Here is a 17,647-nt window from a genome sequence, read left to right on the forward strand (position 1 = left end):
GATGTGGTGGGGGCCGCTGCTGCGTCTCCGCTCCCCTCATGGCGGCCCCGTCTCCCGCCGGCGGTTCGGCCGCTCCTCGCCGTGCCCTGCCGCGGCCCTGACGGTCCCCGCACCGCCTCCCCGCAGCCTCGGTCGCAGGGTGGAGGCCGATACCCCCCGCCCGGCTCCGCGGGCCGGCGGCGATGGCCGAGCCCGGTCCCGCGGTGCGGAGGAAGAGCCGCCTCGGCTCTGTCCGCAAGCGCAGCCGGGCCCCGGTGCAGCCGAGCCCCGTCAGCTCGCCGGTGGCTCCCAAGAGACCGAGCTCCGGTGGCGAGGAGCCCCCGGCGGAGACGCCGGTAGGGGGATGGCGGGGTGCAGGCAGGCCCCTGGGCTGGGCGCCGAGGCGGGGGGGCTCTGCCCGGGAGGGTGGCCCGGCCCGGCCCGAGCCTGCCTGGCGTTCATCGGGGAGGGCCTTGCTTTGTACGAGAGGGGGTGCGTTTGGCTGTAACCTTAAAAAAATTCATCGTTCTCAAGTAGCTATGCAGGCAGCATGTCTACTTGTAGGCTGAGTTTCACTGAGTTAAAGCATGCATTCCTTTAGAAGTCAAGCTAGTTTTTCCTCACAAACTTCATCAGAAAAATACTTAACTTTCTTGTTAAGTTGGTGAAGATTTAGATGACTTGCATCTGATGTGCATGCTGTACAAGTCAGGCTTAAATGACTTGCATGCTGTACAAGTCGGGCTGCTGCCTTTGGTGTTACTTTGGAATATTAATACTTGTTGTGTTTTTGCAGTGTAGCAATGATAGTGAAGAAGATATGTTTGGTGACTATGACAGCTTTTATGGAAGTGATTCTTTGCTAGCTCAAGTTGATGATATAGAGCACAAATACGTGCAGGATAAAAATATGGATATTAAAGCAGCTGGAGAAGACATACTTGGGAATCTTCAGTCAGGAATTCACCAGAAAAAAAATGATAATTTTTCTACTTCAGAAAATATGGTTGTCCTTAAAGCTGACAAAGAGGATGCTTTCCAAATGAATGAAAGTGACATGGTGGATCGCAATCAAGAACCAGCTGAATCTATTTTAGATGACTTGCCATCATCACAACTTTTGTATTTTGAGAAAACGGATGAACTTTCTTCTGGTTCTAGAACATCTCCGGTCTCAGAAAGGAGGAGTAAAGGTGTGACTTCTTCCTCAGACAAAATCAGCAGTCCATCATCTTTTTGTCCTGATGCTGAACACAGGAGCAGACCTACTGACTTTTCCTCAGACTCCAAGTGTGATTTATTTAAAACTGAGAGTCTTAAAGATCATCTGAAAAGTGCTATGACTGGAAATGCCAAAGCCCAGACTCTGCAGGTCTCGAAGACCAAGCAGCTTAAAGAAGCTGTTCTATCCGAAGAGATTTGTGTTGCTAGGAAAGCTATTGAATCTTCTTATGTTGATATAGGCCCTTTTTATGGATTACCTAGCAAAGTTAAAGATCTCTTCAGACAATTTCGAGGGATTGAAACGCTTTATGGTAATGTAGCTTGACAAAATGGTAATGTTTGTTGACAAAAAATTGCTAGTGAAGTGTTGCCCATCTTACCCATTGCACTGTAAAAATAATTAAGTTAGTATTTAATGGAAACCATGTTGGAAAGTGGTTGTTTTGTTTTATTAAGTGGTTATTTTGTTTTTTTAGATGGGTGGGAAAGGTTGATATGGCTTATAGAATACTTTGGAAGGCCTGATCACTCAAAGCTTTTAGCAGTTTATTGAAGAAAAACTCTCAAACACTAGGCTTAAAGTATTCTATATGAAACGTAAACATTTTGATATTGATTAACATGCCCCTGGGGGTTGCTAATAATTCTTTTTAAATTTTGCAGAATGGCAACATGATTGTTTAATGTTAGAATCTCTACAGCACAGAAAGAATTTAATATACTCATTGCCAACCAGTGGTGGAAAAACACTTGTAGCTGAAATAATAGTTCTCCAAGAACTACTCTGCAGGCAGAAAGATGTTCTGATGATCCTGCCATATGTGGCCATTGTCCAGGAAAAGGTCTGGATACAGTGTTTCTGATACTGCTTATCTTTTCTGATATGCCTTGTTACTTGGCTCGTTTTAACACTAATTTTGGCAAACTCCATGATTTTCATAAATATATAGTGGGAAGTGACTTCTCTTGTAAATGCTGCTCTGAGGGTGGGTAATTTTGTAATAAAACGGACTTAAATTATGAGGTGAAGATGCTGAGTTATAAAATGAATTGTGCTGAATTTTGGAATAATAGCTTTTTGCAATGTTATGTATAGTTCTGCAGTCTTAGAGCTGTACTGCCCAACTTGCTAAAGAAATGGTCTTTATCAAAAAATATTAGTTTTTATTTATAAAGGAGAAGTTAGTTTTAGAGAATAGATGTAACCTAGGCTTGATAGTATTTGTAAACACTTCAGCTTTGCAACTGGAAAAGGTGGTCATAACTAATAGTTTTCACTAATTCAAACAGTTGATTGTGGTGTGGGTTGGTTATATGCATGTTGAGTTCTTAAGACAGCTCTGAAACCCACAATGAGCATGAGCTTGTTCTCTAATTGATCTTTTTGTTTTTCTACAGGTTAGGGGTTTATCGAGTTTTGGGATAGAATTGGGTTTCCTGGTTGAAGAATACGCAGGAAGTAAAGGAAGATTTCCACCAATCAAGAGGAGAAAAAAAAAGTCTCTTTATATTGCTACTATAGAAAAAGGACACGCTCTAGTGAACTCCTTAATTGAAACAGAAAGAATTGATGACCTCGGTCTGGTTGTAGTAGATGAGGTATGCTACAAGTTTTACTCAGATTTATAATATGCTATTTTTTCGTATTTATAATAAGCAATTATTAGCAAAGAGCAGTTTTTTGATTACTTGGTTTTGCTTTGAGTGTTTATCGTGAAATTATTACTACTTAACTAAGTTTTTTCTGCGTTGGTACATAATTCTGTAATATTGAAAGTTATTTTTCTTTAACTGAAGCATTTGTTGCTATATCAGGACAACAGATTCTATATAGAGAGATCTACTGTGTTAGTGGTTGATGGTGAATTACTTAGCAACTACATGTCAATTAGACATCTTTAATGGATTAGAAAAAACATAAATCATTTTAATCATATGGAATGTATTTTATGAATCCCAGAACTGAACTCCTAAATATGAAACCATGAGACTTTGTGTCTGGTATTAATAATGACTAAATGAAACACTAAAAAAAAGAAAAGTATCAAGTAACATTTGACTGGGAAAATTGCCCCTTATTCTGTTTTTTAGTGGTGTGGCTGAGTTGAGCTACTAAGGGTTGATTGTGGGGTTGAATCACATGTATAACATCTAACAGAGATGTTTAACTTGTGGAGTGCTTCAGGCTGACTGACCTTACTTTAACACAGTAGCTTCTAAACAGAAGGTGGCTTAAGGATTAACTTCTACTTTTTGTGGAAGTAGCTGGCTGCTAGAAAATTTTTTATTAACTTCCAGTGTAAGTGTTGCTTCAAACACGGTTTGTTTAAAATTGCTTTAGGCTGGTGAATACAAAGATCTCCATGCTGACTGTTTACTGTCAGGAGTTAACTGTTTGTGTCAGTTATGGTCTAGTTAAATGGAAGGTAAATCTTGTTATCTATGTTTGCTCTTGGGTCTGTTTTTCCGTGATTCTTAAATGCTGTTTCAGTGAGGCTATACTTCTGGAAGGAGCTTAGCAGTCAAACTTTACCAAAGGGATATCATGAGGAAGTCCAACAAAGACATCCCTGTAATATTTGTTTAAGACTACATCATTTGGGGTTTTTTGTAGAAATACTCTTAACTCAGTAATAGTCTTGCATTTTCTTTTTCCCTTCTGTGTACAGTTGCATATGCTTGGTGAGGGAAGTCGTGGAGCAACGCTGGAAATTACCCTTGCGAAAATTCTTTACACTAGTAGTAAGTCATGGCTGCAGTTAATGTTATTAAAAAATTGTAGTGATGGCATCTCTAGAGAGAAATCGTACTTTTGCTTTCTGGATTTGTGGTGTTCTGGCTGCTTTTGAAAAACATGACATGACTCCATGCAGTAACAGTGCTTACTCATTTAAGTGTTCCAGTTGAGCCTGTCATGATGGGCTGGGTGTTTTTGAAACTTTTTTGATACTACTTCTCTGAGAAATCCTCAGTATTGTCATTCCATTTCTTCGTAGGGGCCCATTAGCCATTCCAATTAAATGCTTCTATAGAGAAGGTTTCCTTTTTTATGTTTTCGTCTCAGGTAACATTTCTTAGCTATATCCCCCTTCAAACCTGCTACTTTGGCATTTAAAAAGACTAACGATGAAGGAGCAGACTTACGAATTAAATACTGAGCAGAAGCGTTAAAAATTGTGAACACGGCAATAAATTAGTCTCAATTTCTGTTTTACAGAAAACACGCAAATCATTGGAATGAGTGCAACTTTAAATAATGTTGGAGACCTGCAGAAGTTCCTGCAAGCGGAGTACTATACTAATAATTTTAGACCGGTCTGTATACAAGATACCATAAACTAGTAAAGAAGATATTTGGCTTTAAATTTGTAGCAAATCTGTTTAGGATTGTATCACAGCTTTTGTGCTTAATTTCACGGTGCAATGTAATATAATGCCTGCTACTGCTTGCGATTGTACCAATACAATGAATAGCACTATGCGCTTGTAAGTGCACAAATGCAAGTACCTTTATATTGTTATGTTAAGCCATTTGTGTCATTTTAACTAAACCAATTTCTAAATTACAGCTACTATGATAAAGCATTGCAGTTCATTTGATATAACTAGGGTCTGTACTACTGGTGCTTGAATGCTGTCATGACAATGGCTTATGAATAGTTCACAGAATACAACATTTGTCATATTCTTTGTTATAATTAGACACTTTATTAAGGCAGATAATGAAAACAATTAACTTAAGAAAAAATTCTTGATGGGGTGGAGTGTGTGCTTGTGTGCATGCAAGCATGTATATGAAATGTGATGCTTAGTAAAAAACATTAGCTGTACATCAGTAATAGCTTAATCTTTAGAGAAGACTTGGTAATTTAACTAAAGTTTCTGTTTATGGCTGACATCTCCCTAGGTAGAATTAAAGGAATACGTAAAGATACGAGACACCATTTACGCAGTTGACAGCAAAACAGAAAATGGCTTTACTTTTTCACGTCTCCTTAATTTCAAGGTAAAACCGAAGTGCTTATGGTTTCTTTGGACTATAGTTATGAAATGTGTTATTTTACACTGATTTGTTTACAGACCTTTTACCAAAGAAATTGCTTAAACACGATAGTTCACTTGTAATACCTATGAGAAAGAAAATGGTAGGCTTTGGAGAGGAAAAAGGGCTTTAAAATACTGAACGCTTAACTTGATTTTCACTTCTTTACTGCTCTTTAAGATAGAGGTTTCATCAGTATTTCGATGTGTGAAGAACAATGGGTTTGAGTGTTTCAAATTCCCAATGCTTTATGTTTTTGGGTAGATTTTCTCAACAGTTGATCACTCTTAGACGATACTGAAATAAGACATCTTTTTTTTGTTTTTGTCAGCTTGTTACTGCCTTGTAGGCATTCATTTCAACCTTTAAAAAGAAAACTGTGTGTTATGGTAGACTGCCAGTAGCACAAGTAACATCACTATGGTGTTGCTAAATGAAATTGAAGTATTAAGGGGAGAAAGCAAAGCATTTGATTCTTACATCTATGCATCCCTCAGTTCAAGCTAGCTGTATTAAATTCTTTCAAGTGAGGATTGGAAGAAAAGCTTATCCTACAACTTCTTGCAATTATGTCATGTTAAAGCAAATGGGAGTATTCTAGTGAAGGCTGAGAACAAGTATTGAATACTTAGTTTATGACTTAATTTCTAAGTTTAAACATTTGTCAATCTGTGTTTATGATAGTATTCTAGTAATCTGGAGAAAGCAGATCCTGACCACATCATTGCATTGGTTACTGAAGTTATTCCTAAGTATTCCTGCCTAATCTTTTGTCCCACTAAAAAGAATTGTGAAAATGTGGCTTCAATGGTGTGCAAGTACCTCAAGAAGTGAGTTTCTGTCATGATTTTTTTTAATTATATATGGAATAATTGGTCAGAACTTAGGATTTATCTTCAGTAGTTTGCAAGTGACTTTCCCTGGTGATCAGAAATATATACTTTGAATATGGAATCATGTAAAGTTGCTGACTGCATAAATTATAGCAAACTGCTCAAGGCTCATTAAACAAATGTTTTGCAAAAAAATTTCTTACATTGTAAACAAACTAGTTGAAAAAATGGTTATTAGAGGACAAATAATAAATAAAAAAGGGAAAAGCATACTAAATTAATCTCATCTTGTGTCCCTTTGGCACTGGTCTCTGCAAGCTTAGGAAACAAACATTTTCTCTATAGCCCAGTATTGGTCATGTATGTTACTAGTTGATTGAGTATCTCTGTTCCATACCTACTTTGTGGATGTAAGTTGTAAAATCTAAACTAGGCTTTGTTAATAAAGAAAAGAAAGTGAGACTTACATTTGGTTTCATTTAAATGTGATTTGATCAGCTCATAATAGTCTAGCAAAGTTACATTTTATGTAGGAAGAAATTACATTAAAATAAACAAAACCCCTCCCTTGCTATCAAAATTGCAACCATTTTTGATGTACCTATAATCTTCGCTATGAGCTGATACTGGCCTTATTTCCTTTCTTCAGTGCGTTCGATACCCACACCCAGTCAGTATTTGGTCCCTTCTGTAGCTGTGCTTAAAAACAAGAAAAGAGTTCTATTGCAACTTAATCAGTCTCCTGTGTATTGCTATTTTAAAGTTACTGGAAATAACTGTTTCTCCAACCTAGATGTTAGAAGAATGGATAATGAAAGAAATAGACATAAGCATGTCTCTTGATTCTTTAAGTAGTTAATGATTGATCAAAGTCTAAAGAAATGCTTTTCCTGCTCTAAGAGAATTTAGAGCTCACAGGGAGAAAGAGAAACAAGATCTCATCAAGAACCTAAAGAGTATTGGAAATGGAAGCGTCTGTCCTGTTCTGAAGCAAACGATCCCTTTTGGTATTGCCTATCACCATAGTGGCCTCACAAATGATGAAAGAAAAAGCATAGAGGAGGCATATTCTACAGGTGTCCTGTGTCTGCTTGCTTGCACAGCTACTTTAGCTGCTGGAGTTAACCTGCCAGCTAGAAGGTTAGTGACTGAAACATATTTCATTGTTGCATTGATTTTTGCTTTGTCAAAAAACCTGTTTTAATAAGTTGGAAATATCGGTGCTATTTAAAGTATGTTTCTGCTTTTACTAGCAAATCGGAAGCGTAAGGAATTTTGTGTTCAACTCAGGACACAAGACTGCAGAGTTTTTACATAGGAAATGTGAATCAGTAGCAAGTCCCTCAGAATGCAAAGCTGAAGAGCACTTACCTAAGTGGAATAAGGAAATTTTAATAAATAGAGGAAATGCTTCAGTATTTCAGTAATGTTATCCAGAAGAATAAGGAATTCATGGTGGTTTCTTTAGATATTGTCCTAAGAACAGCATTTAAAATTGTTAAACAAACAAACAAACAAAAAAACCCCAAAAAACAAACCCAACTCTTCTAAGGAGATATAGTTTGAATATGTTTCAACACAAAAATATGTTTTCTTATGCAAGTGCTGATAAGTGATGATATGCTGGTAAGTGATGATATGATATGGCTGCTGCACTCTGTATGACCAAAGACTGTTTGCTAAGAATCCAATTTTGTGTGCGTGTATGTTGGAATAACACATCTGTGGGGAGAAAAAAAAATTCATACAGACAGGAGTTGTCTTTCTAGCATAACTAATGTATGGTCAGTGTTGCTTATGTTTTTTAGTGAGGTTTATTTTATGTCTGAGTGATTTTCACTCTTAAACTCAGGCCTTTGGAACTAGTCTTTACATCTACTCGAAGTTTCTGCAAAACATAATAAACATGGCTTATCATTCAATAACCTTAAATTGTTAAATGTTTTCCTGGTTGATTTACACATCTGTTCAAACAGGTGCATTTGATTGTTATTAGTTACTAAGCAACGGGCATGTATAAAGAATGCATTTGTAACATTTTATTGCTGCTTTAGTAATTTTAATATAAAGCATAACTTACTAAAGACTTCTTTACAGGGTTATTCTTAGAGCTCCTTATGTTGCTAATGACTTCCTGAAGAAGAACCAGTACAAACAAATGATTGGCAGAGCTGGTCGAGCTGGTATTGACAGTGCTGGAGAAAGTATTCTCATAGCGCAAGAAAAAGACAAACACTTGGTAATTTTTACTTAGCTGTTGGTAGTTTAAATTGTTGGATTAAGCTGGTGGGATAAACAGGAGGAGCTGAGCTGCCTAGCTTAATTTTTGTTCACTTCTTAATGTTGCAAATATTTGACTTATGTAATAATAGCTATAAACTTACCTTTATGTGGTTTGTTTTCAGACGTGAACTGTAAACTTTAGATGTCTATGCTTAGTCTCTTTATAAGATGAATCATGTGCATCAGTATTTTTAAAAGTGTAAAACTAATGCGTAAATATTTTCCCTGAACTAATATATTTCTTGCTCTTCGTAGGTTCAGGTTTTAGTTAACAGTCCTTTGGAGAATTGTTACAGCAATCTTCTGCTGGAGTTGACCAAGGGAATGCAGAGCCTGTTGTTATCTTTGGTTGGACTGAAGGTATCAATTAACTCTTCTCTGTGAGTAACTTCAGTGCTTGGGAATGCAAAGAAAATCTTTGTGTTGATTCTATAGAAAAAACAGCCTTTTTAAACAGGCTGGCTTACAAGTGCAGAACAGCTTCTAATCAGATAAGAAAGACAAAGTTTTGATTAGTCTTTTTAATTCAGTTATCAAGTAATCATGTAACGTGACAATTTCCTTATGTGTAAAAGTCAAAATTATATCTACCTTGTGATACATTACAGTATTAATAATATTTCTGGTGATTCAAAATACAAAAGGAAACAGTGGAAACAAATCAACGTGATGCAGTAGCTAGAATAATAGAACAGTCCCATCAGATCCATCATACTGTCTATCATTCGATTTGTTGTCACGTATTTCTGTGGAAACACATTAACAGGATATCAAACTGCTTCTCTATTCGGTAATTTTTTTCATATACCTTATGAAATGTGTTATGTGAAATGACACCTTTAAACATGCTAATCACTTGCAAAACTGATGCAGATAGCAGTTACCCATGAGGAAGTCGACAATTTTATGTGCAGTACATTGCTGGGTGTTCAGCAGCAGCTGCTGTCTAAAGAGAAGAGCCTCTCAGAAAGAATTAAAGATGGGCTAGAAAACCTAATAGAAAAAGGACTCCTAAAAGGAAGAATATCTGAGAAGGACCACAATTCCAAATGTACGCTCACAATCACACCGTTGGGTAAAGCTACATATAAAGGTAAGACTTTTTTTTTAGTCTTATTATAAACTTTGTGTCAGCAAACCCTTTCATCTCAGCCTTATCTCAATTCATTATGTTTTCCCATCTTCCGTCTGAAACTGCAATGAAAAATAAGTTGTAGAGAGACAGTTTTGATTAAGTTTCCCTTAAGAGGGAAGGGAAGCATATGAGATGTAGACCAATTCTAATAAAGAAGAGACTATGTCAGGAAGTTCTGATTTCCTGCCATCGTGTAAAGATATGGGGTATGGAACGCAATTGGAATATGATGAATCTCTGACAGATTCCTTCAATCTACAAGATTGTTCCAGGATTTCATTAAAGCCAAGGCAATTCACAAACACTCCAAAACCACACACAGAATGGACATACATGGAAATATACGACTGCCTTTCCTCAGTTCCGTTTCACTGCTCATTTTACGTTAGAGGAATTATTCAGGTTACAGTTATTTCTCTTCAATTCATACAGTGTAACAGGCCTTTGTGGAAGATAAAGGAAATACTGACTCTATGTTAACATCTATTACACTTAACTCTGTACGTCTGTTTAAAATTGCAATACATTGTGTGCTTATTATAGGGTCTATAGACTTGGCATACTGCAATCTTCTTTACAGAGAATTGAAGAAGGGTTTGGAAGGGCTGATTCTTGAGAGCAATCTTCATCTTCTATATCTGGCAACTCCATATGATATGACTTCTAACTGTAGCCCCGATTGGATGATATACTTGAGACAGGTGAGAATTTATTAGCAAAGATGCATTGGGGCGTGTAGTAATCCTGCTCAATAAATTTTAAGTAAGTTTATACACATGGGAAATGTAGATAGTGGGGTAATGATTTGATAAAAAGTTAAGATATGGTATTGTATTTTCAGTCACAGGGCAGGAGTGCTTTCCTGTATTGCATAAAAACCTAAGTTCTCTTTTGCATCTACAATATTTGACCCTGTTTGGGGGAAACAGTGGCATGAAACACATCTCTTGAGTTGCCAGTACTCCAGATCCTGACTCTAACCTTGGTGCTAGCCTTGCCATCACCAGAGCCTGGTTAATTTTAAACAAGACTTTCCTATAAACAGTTATATGTAACCACATCATTGTAGTCTTGCAAGAAAACCACTATTAAATTAATCAAGAGCCATGTTTACCTTCTGATGTTCGTTCATTTTAATCTATAGCTTAGGGAGCAAAATCCACTAGAGAATGTTAAGTCTTAATCTTTGTTTGATATCTGAGTCTAATCTGAGCTCAATCATGCTCCAGCCATGATTGCAACTATTACGTTGTGACCGATACCTTCCAACAGACTACTATGCTCATGTCAGCCTTAGCAGCACAGGCCTTGTCCCAGTCTTGCACACTCTGTAAGATCCACCCATAATTCAACTACTCCCTTTTCTGTAAAGTGTTGTATACTAGGGGTAGCACTAAAATCTATTTAATTTTGTTAAAATGTGGCATTCAGAGATGAACAGTTACAAACAAGTAGGCAAAGAAGCTGCAGATCTGACTGTGTCTAGTGACTATAGTACTAGTCTAGTGACTAAGTATTATACAGAAATACTGAAAAACATTGTTTCACTTTGATTGACTTGTGTTTTCTGTAATATTAAGAGAACTAAACATCTGAAAATTCTTTATAAAAATCTTATTTTAGTTCAACCAGCTAAGTGCAGCAGAGCAAAAAGTAGCGGATATTGTGGGAGTACCTGAAAGCTTTATTACAAAAAAGGCTTCTGGTCAAGCCATCAGAAAGGTAGGCTGGAGATTTCTCATACCTAAGATGACAGTTTAGTCATTTCATTTGATTATTTACACATTCTAGATTATTTTTCTGCTAGTGTTCTTTATTACTGTTCCACTTATTAAGGTTATTTTAACCTCATTGGTTGGTTTTCTTAATGTTATTTAGTGTCTTTGGGTATAATATAGACATGTTTTAGAGATGCGAAGGAATAGAGATGAAAAGAATTTCCTTGTAGCAGTAACCGAATATCTTGAATGTGATATTGGCTCTGAATTCTAACTTGCTTTATTCCTAGAATGTGGACAGCGCTGTGGTAAACAGGCTCTACCTCTCATTTGTCCTTTATACCCTACTGAAAGAGACAAATATATGGAGCGTTTCAGAGAAATTTAATATGTCCCGAGGATATGTGCAAAATCTCCTTAATTCTGCTGCCTCATTTGCCTCCTGTGTTCTACATTTCTGTGAGGTAGTGTGTTAAATGAATTCCAATAAATTCTTTGTGATTAGTTTTGCAAAATCTGGAGTTTTGTTCTCTTACATTAGACCTGAACGCAGGTGTTGTATTTCACCTTTCCTGTCCAAAACTGTTTTTTCACCTTTCCTGTTCAAAATTATTTTTCCTGTTCAGAATAGCATGCTAGTACAGTGATATATCTTGGATTAAAAGTAAGCTTTATGCACTGAGAATGAAAATATACAAACCGTACAGGGCATTGATCAGTGTCAGCGCTGTTGGTGAAATAATTGGCAATTTTACCTTTCTCTTGGAAATAAGGCCATGTGGTTGTGGAATGTCATCTCAGGAAAACCGCGGACTCGGCTTGTTCTCTTGGATTTTTTTCCTCTATTGAAATAACGCATTGCTTATCCTTCAGAACTGCCCCAACTTTGGGATGTTCAGCTGAAGCGTGCATACAGCTGAAGAGTGATTACAACTCTGCAACTAGCTGAAAGGATAACTAGAAATAATAGTGCTTCCCCTGTCTAAAAGCCAAATATATGCTTGTTGCCGTAGCAGAGCTCTTATCAGTCACACCCCCCAAATATAGAACTTAGGATCTGATTTTTAGTGATCTTTGTCTCTGCAGGAATTGGAAGAATTCTGGGTTTATAAAGCCTTGCTGACAGAACTTACCAAGCGGTTGACATACTGTGTTAAGACAGAACTCATCCCTCTGATGGAGGTAGCAGGGGTTCTAGAGGTTAGTAAACCTGGCTTTGTGAGATTTTTCAATGTAAACTTATATGCTAAACGTTACTGTGCCTTTCAAGTATATGTGGAAGACCAAGCTATTTTTTTATTGAGGATTTGGCTTAGTGCAGATATCCCACAACAGTCCTAGAGGTTGGGGAAAAAGTGGTCGGTTAAGGAAATGTGAGCTGGAGCCAATACTGTTTTTCTTCTGGCTGCTACCACAGCAACAGTGAAAATGCTGTATTTGGACAATAGTTTAGCTGTATACTCAGTTGGAAAACAAGAGTCCAGGTTTCTTTTGTGGTAAGGATTCTTCAGTTCATGGGAGTAAAGAGGAAGAAGAATTTACATATTCAGTTAAGTTAGAAGATCCTCACAGAAATATGTGAAGTCCTATTGGGAACTTAGGCTTTTACAATCACTTTCAGTGCTGCATGTATTTTAAATAATAAACTTAACTGGCCTCTGAATCGAAGATTCCTATTACAGTAGAAAATCTTTTGGGGCTTCAGCGCAAGGTTATAAGTAATCTGATAATAAATAAAAGTAAATAAGTAAAACTGGACCTCTTTGCAAAATGATCTAATTTGCTTGTCCAGCCTATTGTGGAATCAGTTTGTTAGCAAACCATTGAATTTAATGGTGGTAAGGTTTTATTTTGAAAAGCTAGACAATGATGAAGACTTAGAGCCTAATGGTTTTTTTGTATATATCAAATTTTCTGAACTGGATGCAAAAGTAAGTAGTCTTTTTTTCATGGCTCACTCCGTATGGCAGCATTTCTGTGTAAGGGCAAAAGCAGCCTGGATGACATGATTCTGCTGAAGGTGTATTTTAAAGGTGACTTCAAAATTATTGCTATAGCCAAGGTACTTCTGCACTGGAGTTAAAACTATACTGACAGCTGGTATTTGTAGCAGGTAGGCTGTCATCTTGAACAGATGTGATTTGCTTAGATTTCTGTGGAGGAAATTATAAAATCAATCTTAAGGTTACTGTAGTGAAAGAGAAAATTATTTTCTGCACATTTACTTGCACAGCTTTCAAAGGGCAATCTAAAAACCTTTTCATGAGATTTAAGTCATTAGTGGGGAAGGATTCTGCGTCATCCGTCATACTGTGCGTTTAACAGCCAAACAGAGCACAGAAAATATTTGCTGGCAATTAGTGGTTATTTTTGGTGAAATTAATGACACCTACTTCACATCAATGAACATGCATAGTCCTCAGTTGCCATGGAGGAAGATAATATTTTGTAAGCCATTACCTGTTGGATGCTAAAAAAACCCCCACATATGCCATCAAATAAATGTCTTTCTATTTCTTGTTGTCTTTAAAAGAGGTGAGGGGAAAAAAACCAAAAGGTAATTGACCAAATGTTTTGGAGGTGTAACACTTGTTGATCAAATGCGTATTAGTTCATAACTCAGGATACTAAAGCCTTGGCTATACTAAATTATTTCATTACTAGTGTAGAAATGCATTTTAATTTAAACTTTGTAAAGTTATAGCCGTATTTGTTTTGCAAAAGAAATGTTTGCCCAGAGACCCTCTGCTAAGCAAATACTGCTTGGCTACCTTACATAGCAACAGGATCAAACCAAGAGAAGCAGATAATGCACACCCCCATACACTAGTGATAATCAAATCCCGGAGAATCTCTCCAGTGATGCGTATCTCTCCATAGCTCACAGCCATGACTTTGGACAAAACTAGAGAAATAAAAAAGATACCATGATACTAAACTAAAAATTATTTATAAGCTTGAAGCAGGAAAGTATAGTCTTTTCTGGAATTTTGTGAAAGCTCTGTTCTGTGAAAATTCTGTGGAAAAAAAAAAAAAAACTGGGATAAAATCAGCCCTCCTTTCACTTGGACACCTGCAAAGAATGTGAGACAGTCATTCCTGTCTGTGACAGTGAATGCAGAAAACATGGTAACAAAAGAGGATGGCAGAGTCAGTTATCATCTAGGCTCAGAGAAAATAATGACGAATGGGTTCCCAAGAGCTGGGTAAGATTGTATGGGGAGGGAGATCTTAGCAGTAAAGCTGTATTTTTGGGTAGTAAAGATTCTCTGTGAGTATTCATGTTCTTAGAAAGATAAATCAAAGAGAATTGGATTGATACGCAAAGATGAAATCTTTGAGGCTGGTGCAGAGATTGGCACTTGATGCTAATTCTTGTTGCCTGTTGTAATAATCTAACACAGTTTTGGACTTGCAGGCACGAGCAAAACAGCTTTATAATGCAGGATACAAAACTTTAGCACACTTGGCTAATGCAAATCCAGAAACTCTGGTCAAGATGATTGAGCACTTGTCACGACGTCAAGCCAAACAAATTGTTTCATCTGCACAGGTAAGTTAGAAACAAAGTTATACCTGCTTCAGAACTACAATATGTCAAAAGTGGATGTTTGAATGACATTAAAAGTGAAGGATTCAGTTTACTAGTAAAGGCATTAGTGGATATTTGTGATCCAAGTACTGACCTGTATTAAGAATATATTGAAATATTTTCTTGACAATATGATTTATCTAAGGTGATTAAGAGTAATGAATTGAGCAATTGCTGACCTTTATGCTCCTGAATGATAGGCAAACTTAAACTTTCCTTAAAACAGTTTGTTATATACAGGATAGTGGAAAGTTGTGCTCTTTTTCAGAGGGGAAGCAAAGGGCAAAAATATTTGACAGCTTGTCTGATGAAATGCAGGAATTAAATGTCTCTGTGCTGAGTCGTCAGAACTGAAAATGCTCGATTCTGCCACGACCTCAGGACTTGCCTTACAGAAATTCTAGTGGTAGTTGTGATAAAAGGACGGGATTTTCAGGACTGTAGAAATGAGAACAAACAAGGTATAGGGTTAACCTCAGCTATTTAGGTTGCTTTTGTCATGCCCTGTTATTCTTTCCTTTCTAATTGTTTTCGATTTTGAATATGTATCATGAGGAGGGCCTTCACTTAATATCTGCCTCTAAGGCACACATAAATAATCCAAGGGAAAGGATCTGTAACAAACATTGAGTTGTGCCTAAACAAAAAATACAGAAAGTATTTTATTTATCAAGTGGTAGTGTTCAATCTCCGTTAATCATCTGCTGTTGCAATGGCATCGGCTTCATGTTTGATTCTGCAAAAATAGCAAGCTTTTGGTAACGTAAGGGAATGCCTAAAATAAATGAATGAGCGGTTGGTGTAAAAATGATGCAGTCAGTAACAAAGTCTTGGTTTGTATATTCTCATGGAGTAAAAGCACTAACTTTGGGGTTCGTGTGCTTAAAAAAAGGTCATGGCCATTTAATGTTGTAGGCTCCTTACTGCTTTTTTTGCTGCTGTGTGAGTCAAAAGAGAAGGATATATGCAGATTCCTGATCTACATCAGTGTCAAATCCAGCAATCTAGCTTACTCTCGTGCTCAGATATTAAACCAATGGAGTTTTCTTTAACTGGGAAGTTATAAGACTGCTTGCATGTGTTATGCTACACATGCTACTGGGGGACTGTTCTGCTCCCAGCTGCCAGGCTAATATCGGGGGTCCTATATGTCTGGTGTAAAATGCTGTAGTAAGAAATTTTGTATAAAGCAAGAAATTGGCAACTTGGCAGGCAGAACTTACAAATGTTTATTCCAACATAGACCATAAATGTTTAAGGTTAAAAATGCTCTTCTTAACAGTTCTAGACAAAACTGTTCTGTTAAATTTTGTGTATTATGTGATGACAGAACTGAGAAAAAACAACTGTGTACTGTATGAATTTTTGTGTTAGTGTTTTTCATATGGGCATACACTAAACAGTAAAAACTGTTGGAAGTAGTACTTGTGAAAATGTTAGTCCTTTGAGGCAAAGGTACTGCGGTCCTGTGAGCAGCAGCAGCAGCAGTTTTTTACAGACCAGATGTAAGTTTGGAAAGAACCATTGGTGTTTTAACCTGTCTAACGGTTATAGCTAATGCTTGTATTCATTTTCTAATTTTTTTTTTTTCCATTATAGATGCTGCTCAGTGAAAAAGCTGAGGCATTACAAGAAGAAGTTGAAGAACTCTTAAAAGTGCCTACAGATATCCCAGGGACCTACTGACCAACTGTCATGAAGAAAAAATCATGAATCGATAAATTGGGATATTTTTAAATTTTTAACTTTCCTGTGTAAAACTGCTGTAATTGTAATAAATATTTAATGTTTTTTGTATACCTCAGTTTTGTGTGAGTTCCGAGTTAAGAGTGTTTCTTGGAAAGTTGACTTCATTTGAAGGTTTTGATTATGAACCTCTTGAGCAATAGGCTAGAATCAAAAGATGTGATCTTAATTCATTCCTGTTGTTAGACATAGCCCTAGGAGTGCTTTGGGAACTGGACTAACTGCCTGGGGTGTACTTCCACCTAGAGTTTAGGTTCATAGCTGACTTAAATAATGCCTTTGCATTGGATATTCCTTTTAGGACACATGTGCTTGAGTGAGCTACTCCAAAATTCCTACTTGCAGGAATCTCTGTACTCTAGGTGTAGCTAATAGAAGGAGAGAAACAGAATTGCAATTCATAACAAAGAAGTTGTCCCAGAGTTGTGTAAGAAATTGTAAATGATGCCTAGTTTAAGCCTTGTTAAACGATGCAAATATCAAATTCGTATTCAGCCTCTGGCAGTTCCCCGAGAGAGAATTCTTTCAGGATGTTTCTGTAGCAGTTTTCCAAACAGAAAGTTTACATTTTTTGAATGTTTTTAAATTTCTTGCTTAAATGTGAAGACTAACGAAGGCTTTTGAAGAACTGATTTTCGAGAAGCCATATCAAGTTCTGGGACTCCGTGGGTGTGTGTCAGTCACACCAGTTAGGATTTTTAAAGGTATCTGAACCAGATTTGCTCCAGCAAAAAGTTAGGCTTCATGAAAGTAGTTTTGAATGCGCCTGAAACTTCTTCAGTTGTGATACAGTGAACTCCTTTTCGAAGCTGGTACGTAGCACATATTGTTAAAGCACTGCACGTTAAGCAGGAGTTGAAAGCTGTGACAGACTGCTGGGTTAAATCAGGGTAGCCAGTACACTGACGCACTTAAATATGGCATTTCTGTTGAAAATCAGGTGTCCCTTCTCAGTAAAGGAAAAGTAAGATACACCTTAGTTAACTGTCTTTTTTTATTCAACTTAGATTAATTACGTTGGGATTCTAGAGATACACAGGAATGTTTTTAAATCCAGTGGGGTGGTTAGAGGTTGAACACTTGACTGAAAGGGGT

At 37.1% G+C, this 17,647-nt stretch overlaps 1 protein-coding gene across 4 annotated transcripts; it reads left to right on the forward strand.

Annotated features, from left to right (window-relative positions):
* The first annotated feature begins 69 nt into the window (after window positions 1–69).
* Window positions 70–16,564, forward strand: HELQ (helicase, POLQ like). Of its 4 annotated transcripts, none has more exons than XM_082315724.1 (18): window positions 70–335; window positions 776–1,514; window positions 1,867–2,045; window positions 2,602–2,802; window positions 3,873–3,945; window positions 4,421–4,518; window positions 5,111–5,209; window positions 5,930–6,075; window positions 6,979–7,218; window positions 8,176–8,317; window positions 8,617–8,721; window positions 9,235–9,454; window positions 10,040–10,197; window positions 11,120–11,218; window positions 11,505–11,678; window positions 12,301–12,414; window positions 14,633–14,767; window positions 16,406–16,564. In XM_082315724.1, exons 1-18 carry the CDS (start codon window positions 183–185, stop codon window positions 16,490–16,492), a joined length of 3,162 nt encoding a protein of 1,053 aa, XP_082171850.1. In that variant the 5' UTR covers window positions 70–182; the 3' UTR covers window positions 16,493–16,564. The 4 variants fall into 4 exon arrangements, with proteins under 4 accessions (XP_082171850.1, XP_082171851.1, XP_082171852.1 ...); XM_082315726.1 differs by having other exon boundaries at window positions 248–471; XM_082315727.1 differs by having other exon boundaries at window positions 252–335; window positions 781–1,514.
* The last annotated feature ends 1,083 nt before the right edge of the window (window positions 16,565–17,647 follow it).

This window comes from Platalea leucorodia (genome assembly GCF_965183815.1).
Source record: "Platalea leucorodia genome assembly, chromosome: 6".
In the NCBI taxonomy this organism is placed as follows: Eukaryota; Metazoa; Chordata; class Aves; order Pelecaniformes; family Threskiornithidae; genus Platalea; species Platalea leucorodia.

Coding starts and splice junctions, on each gene's coding strand:
- HELQ (XM_082315724.1), top strand. CDS start 183: ATGGCCGAGCCCGGTCCCGCGGTGCGGAGGAAGAGCCGCCTCGGCTCT. Junction 2,046..2,601: donor TGGCCATTGTCCAGGAAAAG/GTCTGGATACAG, acceptor GTTTTTCTACAG/GTTAGGGGTTTATCGAGTTT. Junction 7,219..8,175: donor GTTAACCTGCCAGCTAGAAG/GTTAGTGACTGA, acceptor ACTTCTTTACAG/GGTTATTCTTAGAGCTCCTT.